Source organism: Rhinoraja longicauda, chromosome 2 (genome assembly GCF_053455715.1).
Source record: "Rhinoraja longicauda isolate Sanriku21f chromosome 2, sRhiLon1.1, whole genome shotgun sequence".
In the NCBI taxonomy this organism is placed as follows: domain Eukaryota; kingdom Metazoa; phylum Chordata; class Chondrichthyes; order Rajiformes; family Arhynchobatidae; genus Rhinoraja; species Rhinoraja longicauda.
In genome coordinates, this window is record NC_135954.1 from 111285556 (window position 1) to 111304501 (window position 18946).

Here is an 18946-nt window from a genome sequence, read left to right on the forward strand (position 1 = left end):
GCGCGATGGGCATCCTTACGCAGAAAAACAAACTCACAGTCTTTCAGGGCAGCCGGTTCGTGTACCATGGAACACCCATGGCGTGAAGTCGGCACTGGAGCCAGGGAGCCCACCCGTTCCCGGAGAGATGCTAACGCTGATGGGACCGAAGGGAGCAGGGCTGAAGGGTCCGAAAAAAGGTCTCCGGGTACTCGAAGTGTCGAGCCATATACTAGCTCTGCAGACGACGCACCGAGATCTGGCTTAGGAGCAGTCCGGATGCCCAAAAGAACCCAAGGGAGTTGGTCCACCCAGTCCGGGCCTTCAAGCCTTGCACTGAGGGACGCCTTAAGTTGGCGGTGGAACCTTTCTACGAGTCCATTTGCCTGGGGGTGATATGCAGTTGTGGGTTGTAACTTGGACCCGTACAGTTCCGCCAGCGCGGCCCAGAGGGACGAAGTGAACTGTGGCCCTCTGTCAGTGGTAATAACTGCCGGGACCCCAAAACGAGCTACCCAATGGAGGGCCAAAGTCCTAGCACAAGACGCTGACGAGATATCAAACAATGGGAAAGCCTCTGGCCACCGGGTGAACCGATCCACCACCGTGAGGAGGTGGGTGTAGCCCCGGGAGGAAGGCAAAGGTCCGACCAAATCCACGTGGATGTGAAAAAAACGAAAGGCCGGGACCTCGAAATCCTGTACGGGGGGCTGGACGTGGCGCTGGACTTTAGCGGTCTGACAGGGCACGCAGGAACGTGCCCACCCCGCTACCTGTTTTCTCAGGCCATGCCAGACAAACCTCGCTGCTACCAAGGCAGAGGTGGAGCGGATGGACGGGTGCGCCAACCCATGAATGGCATCGAAAACTCGGCGCTGAAGGGAAGGCGGCACTACCGGCCTGGGACGAGGAAGAGAAATATCGCACCAGACTTTCGTGCCCTCCGACCCACAAGCCACCTGGGCCAACTTTAATCCCGAAGTGGTGGACCGGTAAGCCGAAACGGTATCCGCCAGAAGCTGCGCCTCCGCGAGCTCCTGGGGATCCACCTCGCAGTCCACCGCCGAAATAGGGGGAAAAGCAGGTCTAGACAGGGCGTCAGCAACGGCATTAAGCTTACCCGCGATATGACGGACATCTGTTGTAAATTCGGAGATAGCAGTCAGGTGCCGCTGCTGGCGGGCCGACCATGGGTCAGACAATTTCAAAAACGCAAATGTTAATGGCTTGTGGTCCGTAAATGCCACAAATGGGCGGCCCTCGAGGAAATACCTAAAATGACGGACAGCTAAATAGAGAGCTAGAAGCTCTCGGTCAAATGCACTATATTTCAGCTCGGCCGAATTTAGTTGCCGGCTGAAAAAGGCTAAAGGCTGCCAATGGCCACCAACCTGCTGCTCCAGAACCCCACCCACCGCCACGTCAGAGGCGTCAACCGTCAGGGCCGTGGGGGCGGAGGGGCTCGGATGGACCAACATGGTGGCGTCTGCCAGGGCTGCCTTAGCTGCCGTAAAAGCCGACTCTGCGGCCGGGGACCACAACAACTCTACCGGGTTCCCTGCAAGGCATTGGAAAAGCGGGCGCAGGACTCGCGCCGCTGCCGGAACGAATCTATGGTAGAAATTAACCATACCGACGAACTCCTGCAGCCCTTTTACAGTGGTGGGCCTGGGAAAGGCCCGGATGGCTTCCACCTTCTCGGGTAAAGGTGCGGCACCGGCAGGAGTAATTCTGTGCCCTAGAAAATCAAGGGCAGGCAGGCCGAATTGACATTTGGAGGGTTGGATAATGAGCCCGTGGTCTTGGAGCCGCTGGAACACGGTCCTCAAATGGGCCTGGTGTTCCAGCACGGAGGGGCTGGCTACCAGGATGTCGTCTAGATAGATAAACAAAAAGGGTAAACCCCGGCCCACGCGGTCCATCAGTCGCTGGAAAGCCTGTGCCGCGTTCTTTAAACCGAAAGGCATACGCAACCATTCAAACAACCCGAACGGAGTTATAGTTGCAGTTTTTTGTATGTCCTCCGGTCGCACCGGAATCTGATGATATCCTCGCACCAAATCGATTTTGGAAAACACTACCGCACCTTCCAGCCCAGATGAAAAGTCCTGTAGGTGCGGTATGGGGTAGCGATCAGCCGTGGTGACAGCATTGAGACGCCGATAATCGCCACATGGCCTCCACCCCCCAGATGCCTTGGAGACCATGTGTAACGGCGAGGCCCACGGGCTGTCAGACTGACGGACAATTCCCATTTCCTCCATCTTCCTGAACTCCTCCTTTGCCACCACCAGTTTGTCTGGCGGTAGTCTCCTGGCCCGAGCGAAAACGGGAGGGCCTTCGGTGCGGATGTGATGGACCACACCGTGTTTAGCCGAAGGTGCGTCGAAACGTTGAACGAGCAGCTCTGGGAACTCGGCCAGAATCGCAGCATACGAGTCGGGGGCCGCGACGACGGCCTGGACAGTAGGGCTGAGCGAGGAGGCGATTGTCGGAGCGACGTGCTCGTCTTCAGCGGAAGGTCGGAGGTCGTTACCGCGGACATCAGGAACCAGTGAAAAAGCCCAGAGAAAATCTGCGCCCAGGATCGCTTGTTTGACGTCGGCTATGATGAATGGCCATTCGTACGTGCGAAGGCCTAAACCCAGGCACATTTTCCGTGTACCGAAAGTGCGAATTGGGCTGCCGTTCACCGCGATGAGGGTGGGACCTGTCTTACCCGATCTGGTTTCGAGGTCGGTCGGCGGCACTATGCTGACGATGGCTCCCGTGTCTACCAAAAATTCTGTGTCCGTGAATCGATCATGGACATAGAGGCGCCGGTTCTGGCCAATCGTAACTGCCCCTATGTACGATCGGCCGAGGCATTTCCCGCGAAGGTACAAGGCAAGCGGCAGTTGCCGGATTCGTTACCCCATCGTAGGTGATAATAGCACCAGCCGCGCTTGTGCGGATCTTTTTGGCGGGCTTTCGGAGAATTGGCGGGAGACGTGGCGCCATCTTGCCGTCGCTGTGGCGTGGTCACCGATGTCGAGACTTTGTTGATGGAATCCCCTGCCTTGTTTTTTCCCGCTATGAGCGCGTCCGCTTTCGCTGCATATGCTTCGGGGTCCTTAAAAGAACAATCCGTAAGCAGCAATCGGACATCCTCGGGGAGTTTTTCGCGGAATGCCTGCTCAAACATCGGGCAATCCGTATGCTCACCGGCTAGCACCATCATTTCGGCCATGAGGACGGAAGGCAGTTTGTCTCCAAGCTCCGGTAGGTGCAGAAGTTTTGCCGCACCACCATGCTTTTTTAACCCGAAGGTCCGCAGTAATACCTTCTTCATGGTTTCATACTTGTCTTCCGCAGGTGAATTTATTATGAACCGCATCACGCGCTTGGTTGTGTCCGGCGATAGCGCGCTGACGAGGTAGAAATACTTCGTGGAATCATCCGACACCTTCTTTATATGGAATTGGGCCTCGGCGTGGATAAACCAAGCTTGCGGTGCGTACGTCCAAAATAACGGAAGATGAACGTCCGCCGCGCTTGACTCCGGTGTGCCCTGCTCAGTCATCGTCAACGAGGCGTCGGGTTTTTCTCAGTCGGTGATCGTCCAGATCACGTTCGGGGTCACCAATATGGCGAGTCCGAGACTTGTAGTTGTAGATGAAGTTTATTGCAACCGCAATACACGAATACAGAATCAAAACAACAAGTCGCAGGACAACCAATATAAACTTACTGTCTTCCTTGAAGACTCAGACGAACTAACTAATTCGGGCGCCAAACGCACCCATGACATCGCTGGCCAATCAGCGATGTCCTTCCCTGGACCAATCCCCATGGTCGCGTTCCCACGTGACCTCGCTGGCCAATCCGAGGGTTCGACGACCTAGACCATTCTCCATGGTCGCTACAACAGACTGGTTATTGAGTAGAACTACCACTCGTGGGAAAAAAAGCTGTTTTTATGTCTGGCTGTGGCTGCTTTGACAGTCCGGAGTCGCCTTCCAGAGGGAAGTGCTTTAAAGAGTTTGTGGCCAGGGTGAGAGGGGTCAGAGATGATCTTGGCCACTCGCTTCCTGGCCCTTGCAGTGTACAGTTCGTCAATGGGGGGGGGAAGGTTGCAGCCAACAACCTTCTCAGCTGTGCGAATGATCCGTTGCAGCCTCCGGATGTCGTGCTTGGTGGCTGAGCCAAACCAGACCATGATGGAGAAGGTGAGGACGGACTCAATGATAGCAGTATAGAATTGGACCATCGTTGCTTGTGGCAGATTGTATTTCCTCAGTTGCCGCAGGAAGTACATCCTCTGTTGGGCCTTATTGACTGTGGAGTCGATGGTGACCCCTCATTTAAGGTGCCTGGAGATGATGGTTCCAAGGAACTTAAATGACTCCACAGATGTGACAATGGTGTTGTTGATGGCGAGTGGGGGGAGGGGAGGGGGAGCTCTTCGAAAGTCTACAATTAGTGACTCTTTTACTTGATGGTATGCCTTGACTGATGACGTCAAGCATACCGAATGTACGTTCTTTACCACTCTACTTGTGTTGCCACTTTCAGGCAGTTATTAACTTTGGCCACAATGATCCCTTTGGAGAGAGAAACCATTTAACATTTTGCCCTTCCTCAACAATCGTTCGGTGGCAAGGCTTTAGGTAGCTGTGCCCGATTCAGAGGGAGGCTCCCTGGAATGAAAGAATAACCGGTTCCTCTTTCCACAGACACTGCCTGACAGCTGAGTTTCTCCAGCCTGCCCTGAAGCTAGCAGCGTTGTGAAAATAACATTTCTGGAGCCACTCAATGCCGCAGTGACTCAGCAGGTCAGGCAGCGTCTCTGAAGAGCAGGAATGGGTGACGTTTCGGATTGAGACCCCTTCTTCAGTCTGAAGAAGTTGTCTCCGCCCGAAACGTCACCCATTCCTTCTCTCTGGAGATGCTGCTTGACCTGCTGAGTTACTCCAGCATTTTGTGACTACCTTCGATTTAAATCAGCAGTTTTTGCTTCTAAACAACTTGCCTGTGGTAATTTCAGATTCCAACGTCCGCCATTTCATTTGCTTTCCGCGTTGTCAGTGCAACCACTGACCTGTATTTCCAGCCTGCATCCAATCCCTGCAGGAGTCCCAAATCCCAGAATCCCACCTCTGCAGGCCTCCGAAAAGCCTACAGTTAACCAGAAATATTTGGATGACACCTGAGGCTTAATTATTGAACTTAGTCACTGAAAGGAAGCATGCAGGTACAGCAAGCAGTGAAGAAAGCCAATGGAATGTTGGCCTTCATAACAAGAGGAGTTGAGTATCTTTGTACTTAACATAATTGTATTTAATTGTATTTATGTATTTATTTGTTTTTGCATTTATTGCATATATGTTTGTACGCACCGTCAGGATTGGCTATTTTTTAATTTCGTTGTACTCGTTGCAATGACAATAAATGAATATTATTATTATTATTATTATAGGAGCAAAGAGGTCCTTCTGCAGTTGTACAGGGCCCTAGTGAGACCACACCTGAAGTACTGTGCAGTTTTGGTCTCCAAATTTGAGGAAGGACATTCTTGCTATTGAGGGCGTGCAGCGTAGGTTTACTAGGTTAATTCCCGGAATGGCGGGACTGTCGTATGTTGAAAGACTGGAGCGACTAGGCTTGTATACACTGGAGTTTAGAAGGATGAGAGGGGATCTTATCGAAACGTATAAGATTATTAAGGGGTTGGACACGTTAGAGGCAGGAAACATGTTCCCAATGTTGGAGTAGTCCAGAACCAGGGGCCACAGTTTAAGAATAAGGGGTAGGCCATTTAGAACGGAGATGAGGAAAAACTTTTTCAGTCAGAGAGTTGTGAATCTGTGGAATTCTCTGCCTCAGAAGGCAGTGGAGGCCAGTTCTCTGAATGCATTCAAGAGAGAGCTAGATAGACCTCTTAAGGATAGCGGAGTCAGGGGGTATGGGGAGAAGGCAGGAACGGTGTACTGATTGAGAATGATCAGCCCTGATCACATTGAATGGTGGTGCTGGCTCGAAGGGCCGAATGGCCTCCTCCTGCACCTATTGTCTATTGTCTATTGTCTATAACGTGAATGCTCACAGTCTTTTTCTCAGGGTAGAGGATTCTGAAACGAGATGGCACAGGCCAAAGTTGGGAGGGGAGAGATTTAAGAGGGAGCTCGGGGGCAACCTGTTCACACAGAGGGTAGCCCGTATCTGGAATGAGCGGCTGGTGGAAGCTAGAGCAGCAGATACCATGGCGACTTTCTAAAGATATATGGATCATCGGATGGAAAAAAAACTGCAGATGCTGGTTAAAATCGAAGGTAGACACAAAAGGCTGGAGTAACTCAGCGGGTCAGGCAGCATCTCTGGAGAGAAGGAATGGGCAATGTTTTCGGTTCAGCTAAACATCAGTCTGAAGAAGGGTCTCGACCCGAAACGTCACCTATTCCTTCTCTCCAGAGATGCTGCCTGACCCGCTGAGTTACTCCAGCCTTTTGTGTCTACCTATGGATAGGAAGGGTTCAGCTAAATCTAAATGCTAAAACTCTTGTTTGTTTGTTTGTTTGTTCCTGAACTACAGCCAAAACGATACGCGATAGCGCGACAATTTTAGGCCCACCTTACCCACCGTCGTCCCTTTGGTGCTAATGGAAGAAGTTTCATTGAAATCGGTGTTATATTTTAAAAGTTATTCACATTTTTAAGTTTAAATCTATCTCCTAGGGAGGGAGGGGGGAGGGAGGGGGGAGGTGGAGGGAGGGGGGGGAGGGAGGAAGGAAGGAGGATAAGGGGGGTTGAGGGAGATGGAGTGGGAGGGAGGGGAAGTGGGGGAGGGGAAGGGGGAAGGGGAGGAGGAGGAGGAGTGGAGGGGGAGGGGGTGGAGGGGGGAGGGGAAGGAAGGGGGAAGGGTAGAGAGGGGGAGGGGGGAGGAGGGGGAGTGGGAGGGGGGTTGAGGGCGGAGGAAGGGAGGGGGGAGCGGGGGAGGGGGGAGAGCGGAAGGGGGGGTAGGGGGTGGAGGAGAGGGTGCTGCACCAATGCAGGAGATGTTTGGGCCCAACGGGCCCACTTGGTCTAGTATAAGCTAAACGCAGGCAAATGGGATTAGCCCAGAATGCCAAGCTGATCAGCATGTTCAAGGTTTAATAAAACAATGAACAAAAAAAGATTTCTAAAAAGAAATCTGCACAAAATAAAAGCTCAAGTGACCGGATGATAATTTGGAAGGATGATTACCAGCGACAAAGAGGGAAAGAGTCAAGAGTGCTTTATTGTTATGTGCAGCTGGACTGGAACAATGGGATTCTTACTTGAATGAAAGATGGCTATTTGAACAAATGCAGAAATGTAGCTAAGAGTGAAAGTGGACATAACCCAGGAGAAGGATGTTTGACGTGGTATTGATCGGTACTTTCCCGCATTTTCGGTTATTAAAGGGAAGGGTGGAGTGGACGCTGGCGAAACATTTTCACGGTGGGTGGGGTATCATTTTTGGAAACAGTGCCTGTTGTCTTTCGCGACATGTTTGGGAATTAAAACGGAATGTGCATATTCAAGGTGAGCATTTTCACTCTGAAAGGTCACAGAGCTGGTTCAGTGTCAATCAAAATCAAGATTTGCAAACCTGGGAGTTTCCTGTTAGTGGTGAAGGGTTTGACATCATTAATCTCTCCCGGGCCAATCAAGGGCGAGGAGGAGGGAGGGGGGGGCATTTGCTACTAGGTTAGATATAAAAATCATCAACTTAAACCAGCAGCCCATTTGAACCTCTTTGCCCACACAAGTGCTCAGGATCTTTGTCGAGAGGCCTTTGTGTGTGAGGTTGTTGGAGAGATTCTTTTTTATTGATTTGCTGCACGATGACTGGGCTGGCTGCACTGCTCCCTGTGCTCCTGGCTGCCCTGAAGCTGGCAGCCTCGTCGCGAGAGGACGAACCCCCCTTTGTCACCGGGCGAGAGCTCTTCAGAAGAGTGGTGGACCTTCTAGTGCCAGGAGAGGACATCCTGACTGAGCTGGCAGTCACCTCTTTAATAAGTGTCTTGGGGAACCGTGTGCAGTGTTCCGAGGTGCCGTGTGAAAAGGTAAAAAAGCAAAGCTTTCTGATCGCTGAGTTTTGGGGACAAATTCCACTATGGACTGCTGGTGCCACCTGAAGGCCATTCAAAGCACTAACCTCTTGCTATTTGGTTCGTTTTTAAATTTAAAAGCGACTGGGAATAGAATACGTGTACTATAATGGCATGGATTAAGATTCTGCAACTTTAAATCCTCCTGTTGTGCTTTATGAATGATTGTTCACATATTCTGGAGATGGGAACTGTTCAGTTCCACTGAATGCAGAAACAAGAGTAGTTAAAGAAGGCGAAGAGTGCCGGAGTAACTAAGCGGGTCAGGTGGCATCCCTGGAGAACATGGATAGGTGATGCTTTGGTTCAGGACACCTTCTTCAGACTGATTGCAGTGGGGTGAGGGGGAAGCTGCATGTGGAACAAAGTGTCCGAAGAAGGGTCCTGACGGAAAACATCACCTGTCCGCGTTCTCCAGAGACGCTGCCTGACCCACTGAGTTATTTCCGGCACTCTGTTTCCTTTTTCTAGTTGAAGAATTGCATTTTTCCTAAATGCATAGGAAAAGAAACTGCAGATGCTGGTTTAAATCGAAGGTGGGCAGAATGCCGGAGTAACTCAGCGGGTCAGGCAGCGTCTCGGGAGAGAAGGAATGGGTGACGTTTCGGGTCGAGACCCTTCTTCAGACTGAAGGTCTCGACCCGAAACATCACCCCATTCCTTCTCTCCCGAGATGCTGCCTGACCCGCTGAGTTACTCCAGCATTCTGTGTCTACCTTCGATTTTAACCAGCATCTGCAGTTTTTCTCCCTTCATAGATCATTGTTAGTTGGGAGAAGGTAACAACAAAGCAAAGAGATAAAATGTAGTCGGAGACAGTAAGACTGGTCGGAGAACTGGGAAGGGGGATGGGTTGGGGGAACTGGGGATATGACTTTAACTTCTATTACAGCAGCTGGGGAGTCCAATAGACAATAGACAATAGGTACAGGAGGAGACCATTCGGCCCTTCGAGCCAGCACCGCCATTCAATGTGATCATGGCTGATCATTCTCAATCAGTACCCCGTTCCTGCCTTCTCCCCATACCCCCTGACTCCGCTATCCTTAAGAGCTCTATCTAGCTCTCTCTTGAAAGCATTCAGAGAATTGGCCTCCACTGCCTTCTGAGGCAGAGAATTCCACAGATTCACAACTCTCTGACTGAAAAAGTTTTTCCTCATCTCGGTTCTAAATGGCCATCCCCTTATTCTTAAACTGTGGCCCCTTGTTCTGGACTCCCCCAACATTGGGAACATGTTTCCTGCCTCTAACGTGTCCAACCCCTTAATAATCGTCATCCATTCCTTCTCTCCTGAGATGCTGCCTGACCCGCTGAGTTACTCCGGCATTTTGTGTTTACCTTGTGTCTGCATAGGTTGGGCTAAGTTCGTTGCCGCACAATATTAATTGACTGACCGCTGGTGTGGATGGAGGGGGTTAGAGGCGAGTGGGGAGGGATCAATTGCGGCATTTTGCCAACGCCGATAATGTCGAAGACAGTTCGAAGGAGGGCTGCTGGGAAAGGGGAACAAAGCACAGAGTGTTGGAGGAATTCAGCGGCCCGGGCAGCATCTTTTCAACATCAGAAGAAGGGTCCCGGCCTGAAAAGACGCCCGCCTATTCCCTCCGCGGATGCTGCCTGACCCGCTGAATCCGTGGTTTGCTCGAGACCGCTGCATCCTGCAGTCTCTTGTGTGAACATTTCACTGCTGGTATCGTGTCAGGCACGAGGGAACCACAGATCGACAAAAAGCACTAGGGAAAGCTGGTTACCTATGATTTGTACCAGCATCTGCAGTTATTTTCCTATACTAGGGAAGCTGGGGTTGCTCCCCCTTGTAACTGATTTCAAAGACGGCTCAGAGTAAAATAAGGAATGGTCTTTCTTGTGGAAAGAGCGCTGGTGCAGAGAACACACAAGTTTAAAATAATTTCGCAGAAATGAACCAGGCGAGACCCATTTCTGCAGTGAGTCTAGAATAGGCTCTCTGACAAGTGTAAGATCAGGGAGGATTAAAGCAACGAAACAGGTCCTTCGGCCCATCGAGTCCGAACCTAGTCAGTTTAAGATCACATTCTCCATCAACTCACTTACCCATCCACCAGGGGATAAATGCAGCAGTCCCCGCGACTTTGGGATGCAGGAGAAACCAGAGCACTGGGGGGGGGGGGGTGGGGTGGGTGGGGGTGTGGGGGGGTGGGGTGTGTGGGGTGTGGGTGTGGGGGTGTGGGGGTGTGGGGGTGTGGGGTGTGGGGTGTGGGGTGGGGGGGGGTGGGGTGGGGTGGGGGGGTGTGGGGTGGGGGGGTGTGGGGTGTGGGGGTGTGGGGTGGGGGGGTGGGGGGGTGGAGGGGTGTGGGGTGTGGGGTGTGGGGTGTGGGGGGGTGTGGGGTGTGGGGTGGTGGGGGGGTGGGGGGATGGGGGGGGGGAGAAGCTACACAGTCGTAGGGAGAAGGTGCACATTCAACAAAGACAACTGTGGAGGTTGGGATCGAACCAAAGACACCGGAGCTTTGAAATAGCAGCATTACCGTGAAACTTTGTTTGCCTTCTTCGAGAGCTTACTATGACCTTTCTGCGTGTTGGTACAGTGTAATTGTTTATCTTTTTTTGAAAAAATATCGATAGTTCAAAGGCATTTTGTACCAGGAAGGCAGTTTCGACACATCAGTTCACTGACAAATCGCACATTGCACCCACGTTTAACAAAGGAACATTTTCTAAAGAATCGGTGAGTGGCTGCAGGACTGTGATTCATTGCAAATTACTAAACGGCGACCAAAGAATTCAAAGGAAAGGAATGCATTTCATCCACAATGTTAAGAAAGTATTTGGCCAGTAGCAATCGTTAATCAAATAGATTGGAGAGAGGAGGAAAGCTTTGATGTGGGGAGGGGGGGGGGGGGGGGGGGCTGGGGGAGAGCGAGCCTGGATGTTACAGATGGGGTTGCAATTCTCAGCCCTGAGAGATCTAGGAGCAAAAGCTGACAAAAAAACCCATGCGCAAAGTACTGCGTCAGGTAGCGTCTCTGGAGGGAAATGGACAGGCGACGTTTTGGGACGGGACCCTTCTTCAATCTGATGCTTCCCTCCGTAGATGCTGCCTGGCCCGCTGAGTTCCTCCGGCACTTTGTATATTTTGCTCAAGCTTTCAATACCTGCTATCTCTCTCGTGCCTCCGTTCTACCAACAGAGAACGATCAGAATGTGGGCAACATTTAATGGAGACTAGAACAAGTGGACCCGTTGGGCCCAAACCTCCCCTGCACTGGTGCAGCAACCTCCTCTCCCCCCTCCCCTCTCCCCCCCCCCCTCCCTCCCGCCCTCCCTACTCCCCCCCTCCCTACTCCCTCCCCCCTTCCCCTTCCCCCACTCCATCCCCCTCAACCCCCTTATCCTCCCTCCCCCCCTCCCTCCTCCCTCCCCCCTCCCTCCCTCCCTAGGAAACAGATTTAACAACTTTAAAATGTGAATAACTTTAAATATATAACACCGATTTCAATGAAACTTCTTCCATTAGCACCAAAGGGACGACGGTGAGTAAGGTGGGCCTAAAATTGTCGCGCTATCGTGTACCGTTTGGCCGTAGTTCAGGAACAAACAGACGAACAAACGAGAGTTTTAGTATATAGATGTGGAAGGGCAAGTTTTTTTTTTTACACAGAGTTGCTGGGTTGCTGAAGGCACTGCCAGGGGCAGTGGTGAGACAGACAAAATAAGTGGCTTTTGGATATGTAGGGGATGGAGGGATATGGATTATGTGCAGGTGGAGGAGATTAGTTTAACAACATGTTCGGTGCGGATATTGTGGGCCGAAGGGCCTGTTCCTGCCTTGTACTGCTCTATGTTCCATGAAGGGAAGGAGCAGCAACTGAAAACAACTTAAAAGTACTTAGATGATCGAACTTACTTGTTAAGAAGGATGCGATGCCATTTGTTCTCTCACAACCTTGACAAACATGGAGGGAGTCCATCTATGAGTGAGAAAGCAGCAATCAAAAGCCTAGCAAAGAAGTGATGTAAATGGATCACGTAATTTAAGACACTAAGTGCTGGAGTAGCTCAGCGGGTCAGGTAGCATCTCTGGAGGACATGGACAGGTGATGGTTCGGATCACAGACCCCTCTTCAGATTGATGACAAAAACCGCCTGTCTATTGAGAGACGCTGCCTGATCTGCTGAGTTACTCCACCATTTTGTGTCTTCCTTTGTTGACCAGCAACAGCATCTGCGTCAGTCTGCATCATGTAATTTAATCGTGCTTGTTCTTGAGGAAGTTTCTGTTTCAAATCCATGGGAACAGATCAGCAAAACCAATTTGTCAAAACTCAGTTTGTCAAAATGCCAAAACCTGTCGTCGAAAGGTTAAGAAAATATTAATGTTTGCTTCTGAGCCTGCTGCCAGCGATTGTGTCTTGGCCACGAAAGGGCCACAATTTTAAACAGTGCCATCATTCTTCTGCTGTGATGTTATCTTTGAGGGGCATTAGAGTGATCAAGAAATTCAGCAGAGTCCTGAGCAAAGATGCTGCCCAAGATTCCAGCATCTTTAGTTTAGTTTAGTTTAGTTTAGTTTTGAGATACAGTGCAAAAACAGGCCCTTTCGCCCCGCCGGGTCCGCGCCGACCAGATTGATTCCTGGGATGGCAGGACTTTCATTGAAGAAAGACTGGATAGACTCGACTTGTACTCGCTGGAATTTAGAAGATTGAGGGGGATCTTATAGAAACTTACAAAATTCTTAATGGGTTGGACAGGCTAGATGCAGGAAGATTGTTCCCGATGTTGGGGAAGTCCAGAACAAGGGGTCACAGTTTAAGGGTAAGGGGGAAGTCTTTTAGGACCGAGATGAGAACGTTTTTTTTCACACAGAGAGTGGTGAATCTGTGGAATTCTCTGTCACAGAAGGTAGTTGAGGCCAGTTCATTGGCTATATTTAAAAGGGAGTTAGATGTGACCCTTGTGGCTAAAGGGATCAGGGGGTATGGAGAGAAGGCAGGTACAGGTTACTGAGTTGGATGATCAGCCATGATCATATTGAATGGCGGTGCAGGCTCGAAGGGCCGAATGGCCTACTCCTGCACCTATTTTCTATGTTTCTATGACCAGCGATCCCCGCACACTAACACTGCCCTATACCCACTAGGGACAATTTTTACATTTATCAAGCCAATTAACCTATATAGACCACGGGCCGAACATCGAAAATGTGTCTAGATTTTGACTTTCCTGACCCATCTCTGGTATCTACTTGAAATTTGGCACAGACTTAGATGAAAAAATCATTGAGAAGTAATTCATAACTCGTCAGTGCAAAAAGCTGCACACTAATTAATTAAGCTAATTAGAAAAAGTCAGCTGCGGGCCCTGTCGATCCGCGAGACCCCGCTCCAGCCTGCTCCGGTCTCGGCTTCTCCGCGGCCTTCCGGGAGCTCGGAGAAAGAATTCTGAACACGCACTGCAGGGCTTTGCCAGGATTTACTGCAGAGATATTCTGTTTGTGTTGATATGAAAACTAAACTGGACAGAGAACTTCTTAATCTGTGAATCCGCATTCTTAAATTGGTATCGGTGAATGCACTCTTTATTTAAAACATTCATTCAAGGGGTGTGGAGCATCACAGGCTGTGCCAGCATTGAATTACTCATCTCTCGATGCTCTTGAGAAGGTGCAGGTGAGCTGCCTTGTTGAATAGCTGCAACCCTTGCGTTGTGAGTGAGTGAGTGAGTGAGTTCCAGGACTTTGACCCATCAACCGTGAAGGAACAGCGACACGTTTCCAAGTGGGGATGGTGTCTGGCTCGCAGGGCAACTTCCAGGTGGTGGTGGCCAAATACTTTGGCTGCCCTAGTCCTCCTTATGGATTTGGAAGGTGCCTTCTCAAGAGTTTCAATGACTTGCTCCAGAGCATCCTGTAGATGATGCAAACTGCTGCCACTCTGTGTCAGGGATGGGGTGAGTGGATGAATGTGAATGGGTGTCAATCAAGAGAACCACTGTGTCCTGTTTGGTATCAATGCTCTTGAGTATTGTTGAAGATGTGCTCGTCTGGACAAATGGAGAGTATTCCATCACGCTCCTGACTTGAGCTTTGTCGATGGGGGACAGGTTTTGGGGAGTTAGGAGGGGAGTTGCTTGCTTTAGTTTAGTTTAGTTCAGAGATACAGTGTGGGAACAGGCTCTTCGGCCCACCGAGTCCACACCGACCAGCGATCCCCACTCCTCAACACCATCCTACACACACGAGGGACAATTTACATTCACATTTATACCAAACCATTAACACTATCCTACACACACTAGGGACAATTTACATTTATACCAAGCCAATTAACCTCCAAACCTGTACATCTTTGGAGTGTGGGAAGGAACCAAAGATCTCGGAGAAAACCTACGCAGGTCACGGGGAGAAGGTAGAAACCCCGTACAGACAGACAGCACCCGTAGTCGGATTGAACCTGGGTCTCTGGCAGTGCAAGTGCTGTAAGGCAGCAACTCTACCGCTGCGCCACCGTGCCACCCTGCTTGCTGCAAGATTACTAGCCCCTCACCTGCTCATTTAGCCACTTTGTGCAAATAGCTAATCTAGTTCAGTTTCTGGTTAATGATAATCCTCGGATATCTATATTGCAGATTCGGTTGAGTAAATCCCAGTGAACGTCAGGAGATGATAGTTGGATTTTCTCGGTTGTTATTGTCACAGCCGGGCACTTGTGCGGGTGAATCTTACTTGCCACCTATCAGCCTATTGTTAGACATGGTTCAGGTCTTTCGGCATTTGGATGTAGAATGGCTTCAGTATCTGTGGAGTCATAAATGGTGCTGAACATTGTGCAATCACCAGCGCACATCCCTCCCTCTGACCTTACGACTGAAGAAAGGTAATTGATGAAGCAGCTGAATGTGGCTGGGCCCCAGACACCAAGCTGAGGAACTCCTGCAGAGCTGTTCTGTGGCTGCGATGACCTCCAGTCAACTTCCTTTGTGCTCGTGTGTAGGAAGGAACAGCAGATACTGGTTTACAATAGACAATAGACAATAGGTGCAGGAGGAGGCCATTTGGCCCTTCGAGCCAGCACCGCCATTCAATGTGATCATGGCTGATCATCCTCAATCAGTACCCCATTCCTGCCTTCTCCCCATACCCCCTGACTCCGCTATCCTTAAGAGCTCTATCTAGCTCTCTCTTGAATGCATTCAGAGAATTGGCCTCCATTGCCTTCTGAGGCAGAGAATTCCACAGATTCACAACTCTCTGACTGAAAAAGTTTTTCCTCATCTCAGTTCTAAATGGCCTGCCCCTTATTCTTAAACTGTGGCCCCTTGTTCTGGACTCCCCCAACATTGGGAACATGTTTCCTGCCTCTAACGTGTCCAACCCCTTAATAATCTTATATGTTTCAATAAGATCCCCTCTCATCCTTCTAAATTCCAGTGTATACAAGCCTAGTCGCTCCAGTCTTTCAACATATGACAGTCCCGCCATTCCAGGAATTAAGTTAGTAAACCTACGCTGCACGCCCTCAATAGCAAGAATATCCTTCCTCAAATTTGGAGACCAAAACTGCACACAGTACTCCAGGTGCGGTCTCACTAGGGCCCTGTACAACTGCAGAAGGACCTCTTTGCTCCTATACTCAACTCCTCTTGTTATGAAGGTCAACATTCCATTGGCTTTCTTCACTGCCTGCTGTACCTGCATGCTTCCTTTCAGTGACTGATGCACTAGGACACCCAGATCTCGTTGTACGTCCCCTTTTCCTAACTTGACACCATTCAGATAATACTCTGCCTTCCTATTCTTACCACCAAAGTGGATAACCTCACACTTATCCACATTAAACTGCATCTGCCATGCATCCGCCCACTCACACAACCTGTCCAAGTCACCCTGCAACCTCATAGCATCTTCCTTACAGTTCACATTACCACCCAGCTTTGTATCATCTGCAAATTTGCTAATGTTACTTTTAATCCCTTCATCCAAGTCATTAATGTATATTGAATGGTGGTGCTGGCTCGAAGGGTGGAATGGCCTACTCCTGCACCTATTGTCTATTGTCTATTGTCTATACGGGACAGTTGGCCACCCCTACTTCTTATGCACACAAAGTTGCCTCGATTAATGATCATAAAAATGAACTGCAGTCAGGGAAGAAATGGGACCCTGGGAGAGATATTGGTATAATTGATAGCCATGAGTGAGGTGCCGGGAGCCTGGAGAGTGGATCATGTTGCGTCTCTGTTTGCAAAAGGATGCAAGGAAAAGCTTGTGGACAACATCAGTGGTGGGTAAGTTACTGGAGGACATTTTGAGAGACAGCATCGACATGCATTTGGAAAAGGAAGGACTGGCTGGGGACAGCCAGCATGGCTGTGTGTGTGGCAAATTATACACCGATCAGCCAAAACATTATGACCACTGACAGACAAAGTGAATAACATTGGTTATCTTGTTACAATGGCACCTGTCAAGGGGTGGGATATATTAGGATGCAAGTGAACAGTCAGTTCTTGACGTTGATGTGTTGGATGCAGGAGAAATGGGCAGGAGTAAAGACCTGAGCGACTTTGACAAGGGCCAAATTGTTGTGGCCAGACGACTGGGTCAGAGCATCTCTGAAACGGCAAGGCTTGTGGGGTGCTCCCGGTCAGCAGTGGTGAGTACCTACCGACAGTGGTCCAAGGAGGGACAAACCACAAACCGGCGACAGGGTGTTGGGCGCCCGAGGCTCATCGATGCGCGAGGGCAACGAAGGCTATCCCGTCTGGTCCGAACCGACAGAAGGTCGACTGTGGCACAAGTCACAGAAAATGTTAATGGTGGTCACGGGAGGAATGTGTCACAATACACAGTGCATCGCACCCTGCTGCGTATGGGGCTGCACACGGAGGACCAACAGCATATTAGGCTGGTGGTCATAATGTTTTGGCTCATCAGGTCATAATGTTTTGGCTGATCGGTGTATCTCACCAATTTGATTGAGCTTTTTGAAGAGATGACCAAGAAGATGGATGAGGGCAGTGTGGTGGACATTGTCTACATGGACTTTAGCAAGGTACTGCATGGCATGTTTGTCTGGAAGATTAGATCAGATAGGATGGACTTAACATCGCCGGCGCGGCTCGGCCGCGGGACGTTTCAGTGCCCGGTGCGGCTCGGCCGCGGGGCCTTCCATCCCCTTGCGTGTCGGTCGCCTCGTTAGGGGTCGAGCTGCCTGTCCGTGGGCGTGGGGGGAAGAGAGTGGAAGTTTTGTTGCCTTCCATCACAGTGAGGGGGTGTTTGGACTCACTGTGATGGATGTTTGTCTTGGGGTCGTGTGCCCTGTGTACTTTTTTCTTTTTTTTGTTGTGTTTTGTGACTGCTGAAATTTCGTTCGGTACTTGTGCCGAATGACAATAAAGTTCTATTGGATTGGATTGGATTGGATTGGATTGGATTGGAAACAGGATGAGCTAGCCAAATTAATCTCGCTGACTGTACACGTGGCAATAAGCTAAACTATCAAATGGATCCAAAATTGGCTTGAAGGTAGGAAACGCAGGGTTATTGTAGATGATTGTTTTTGTAGATGGTTGTTTTTCAGACTGGAGATCTATTACAAGTGGTATACCAGTGATCAGTTTAGGCTTCACTATTGTTCATTATTATACTAACAATTTGGATGTGAATGTTGGGAGTGGGTTTAGTAAGTTTTGAGGTAACATAAATAATGAATGTACCTTGTGGAGAATGAAGATGATTATCTCAAGCCAGCCAGAAAAGGTGCCTGAAGGGAAAAAAACAAAAAAGGACATAGGTTCAAGGTGAAGGGGAAAAGATTTAATAGGAATCCGAGGGGTAACTTTTTCACACAAAGGGTGGTGGGTGTATGGAACAAGCTGCCAGAGGTAGTTGAGGCAGGGACTATCCCAACGTTTAAGAAACAGTTAGACAGGTAGATGGATTGGACAGGTTTGGAGGGATATGAACCAAATTCAGGCAGGTGGGACTAGTGTAGCTGGGACATGTTGGGCCAAAGGGCCTGTTTCCACACTGTATCACTCTATGAAGGGTCTGTTTCCACACTGTATCACTCTACGTCTCTATGAAGGGCCTGTTTCCACACTGTGTCACTCTATGAAGGGCCTGTTTCCACATTGTATCACTCTATGTCTCTATGAAGGGCCTGTTTCCACACTGTGTCACTCTATGACTCGAACAAAAACTCAGCCGACATTGGAATCTGAAACAAAAAAAGAAGATGCTGAAAATGCTCAGCTGGTCAGACAGCAGCTGTGGAGAGAGAGAGAGAGAGAGAGAGAGGGAGAGAGGGAGAGAGGGAGAGAGGGAGAGAGGGAGAGAGGGAGAGAGGGAGAGAGGGAGAGAGGGAGAGAGGGAGAGAGAAAGTGTTTAATGTCTCGGATTAATGACCTTTCCACAGACTGGGTGAAGTCTGAAATCAAATATATATTTTCAGTAACAGTGGAAGGGAGTGGTGTGGAAACATGAAAAGTTATGTCTTGTATCAGGTTGGAGATTAAGAGAGACTGAGGTGGTGATTGTGCCAGTTCAGAAAGGGTGTGACAGCAATAAACCTTTACTACATCTCGTAGCTGGCCATATCATATTCAGCGTTTTTATTACAAAATTCACCGTGGCTGCTCAGTTATGAGGAAGAGGCAATTAATAACTCAGCCATGAATAGAAGTCTCACATAACACTGTCAAAAGGCAGTGGCCCTTTGTGTAGTGGGACCTAGGCAGGCAGAGAGGGTGTGGTGAAATGGAAGATAATAGAGGTGGGAAATATCTGGGCCTCATCTGATCTGATCTGATCGGCATGGTTGTCGTAACCTCAAACAGGCCTATCTTCATTACTCTCGCTTTCCTCA

At 49.8% G+C, this 18946-nt stretch overlaps 1 protein-coding gene across 2 annotated transcripts in view; it reads left to right on the forward strand.

The window, feature by feature from the left end:
- The first annotated feature begins 7764 nt into the window (after positions 1-7764).
- slc39a4 (solute carrier family 39 member 4) overlaps positions 7765-18946 on the forward strand; it is a 48987-nt gene continuing 37805 nt past the window's right edge. The window contains exon 1 of one of the 2 annotated variants that reach the window (XM_078425813.1): positions 7765-8048. In XM_078425813.1, the coding sequence (XP_078281939.1) occupies positions 7827-8048 (222 nt within the window). In that variant the 5' untranslated portion in view covers positions 7765-7826. Of the gene's footprint in view, positions 8049-10767; positions 10804-18946 lie in introns of those variants that run through there. The other variant, XM_078425822.1, reaches the window with a different exon arrangement.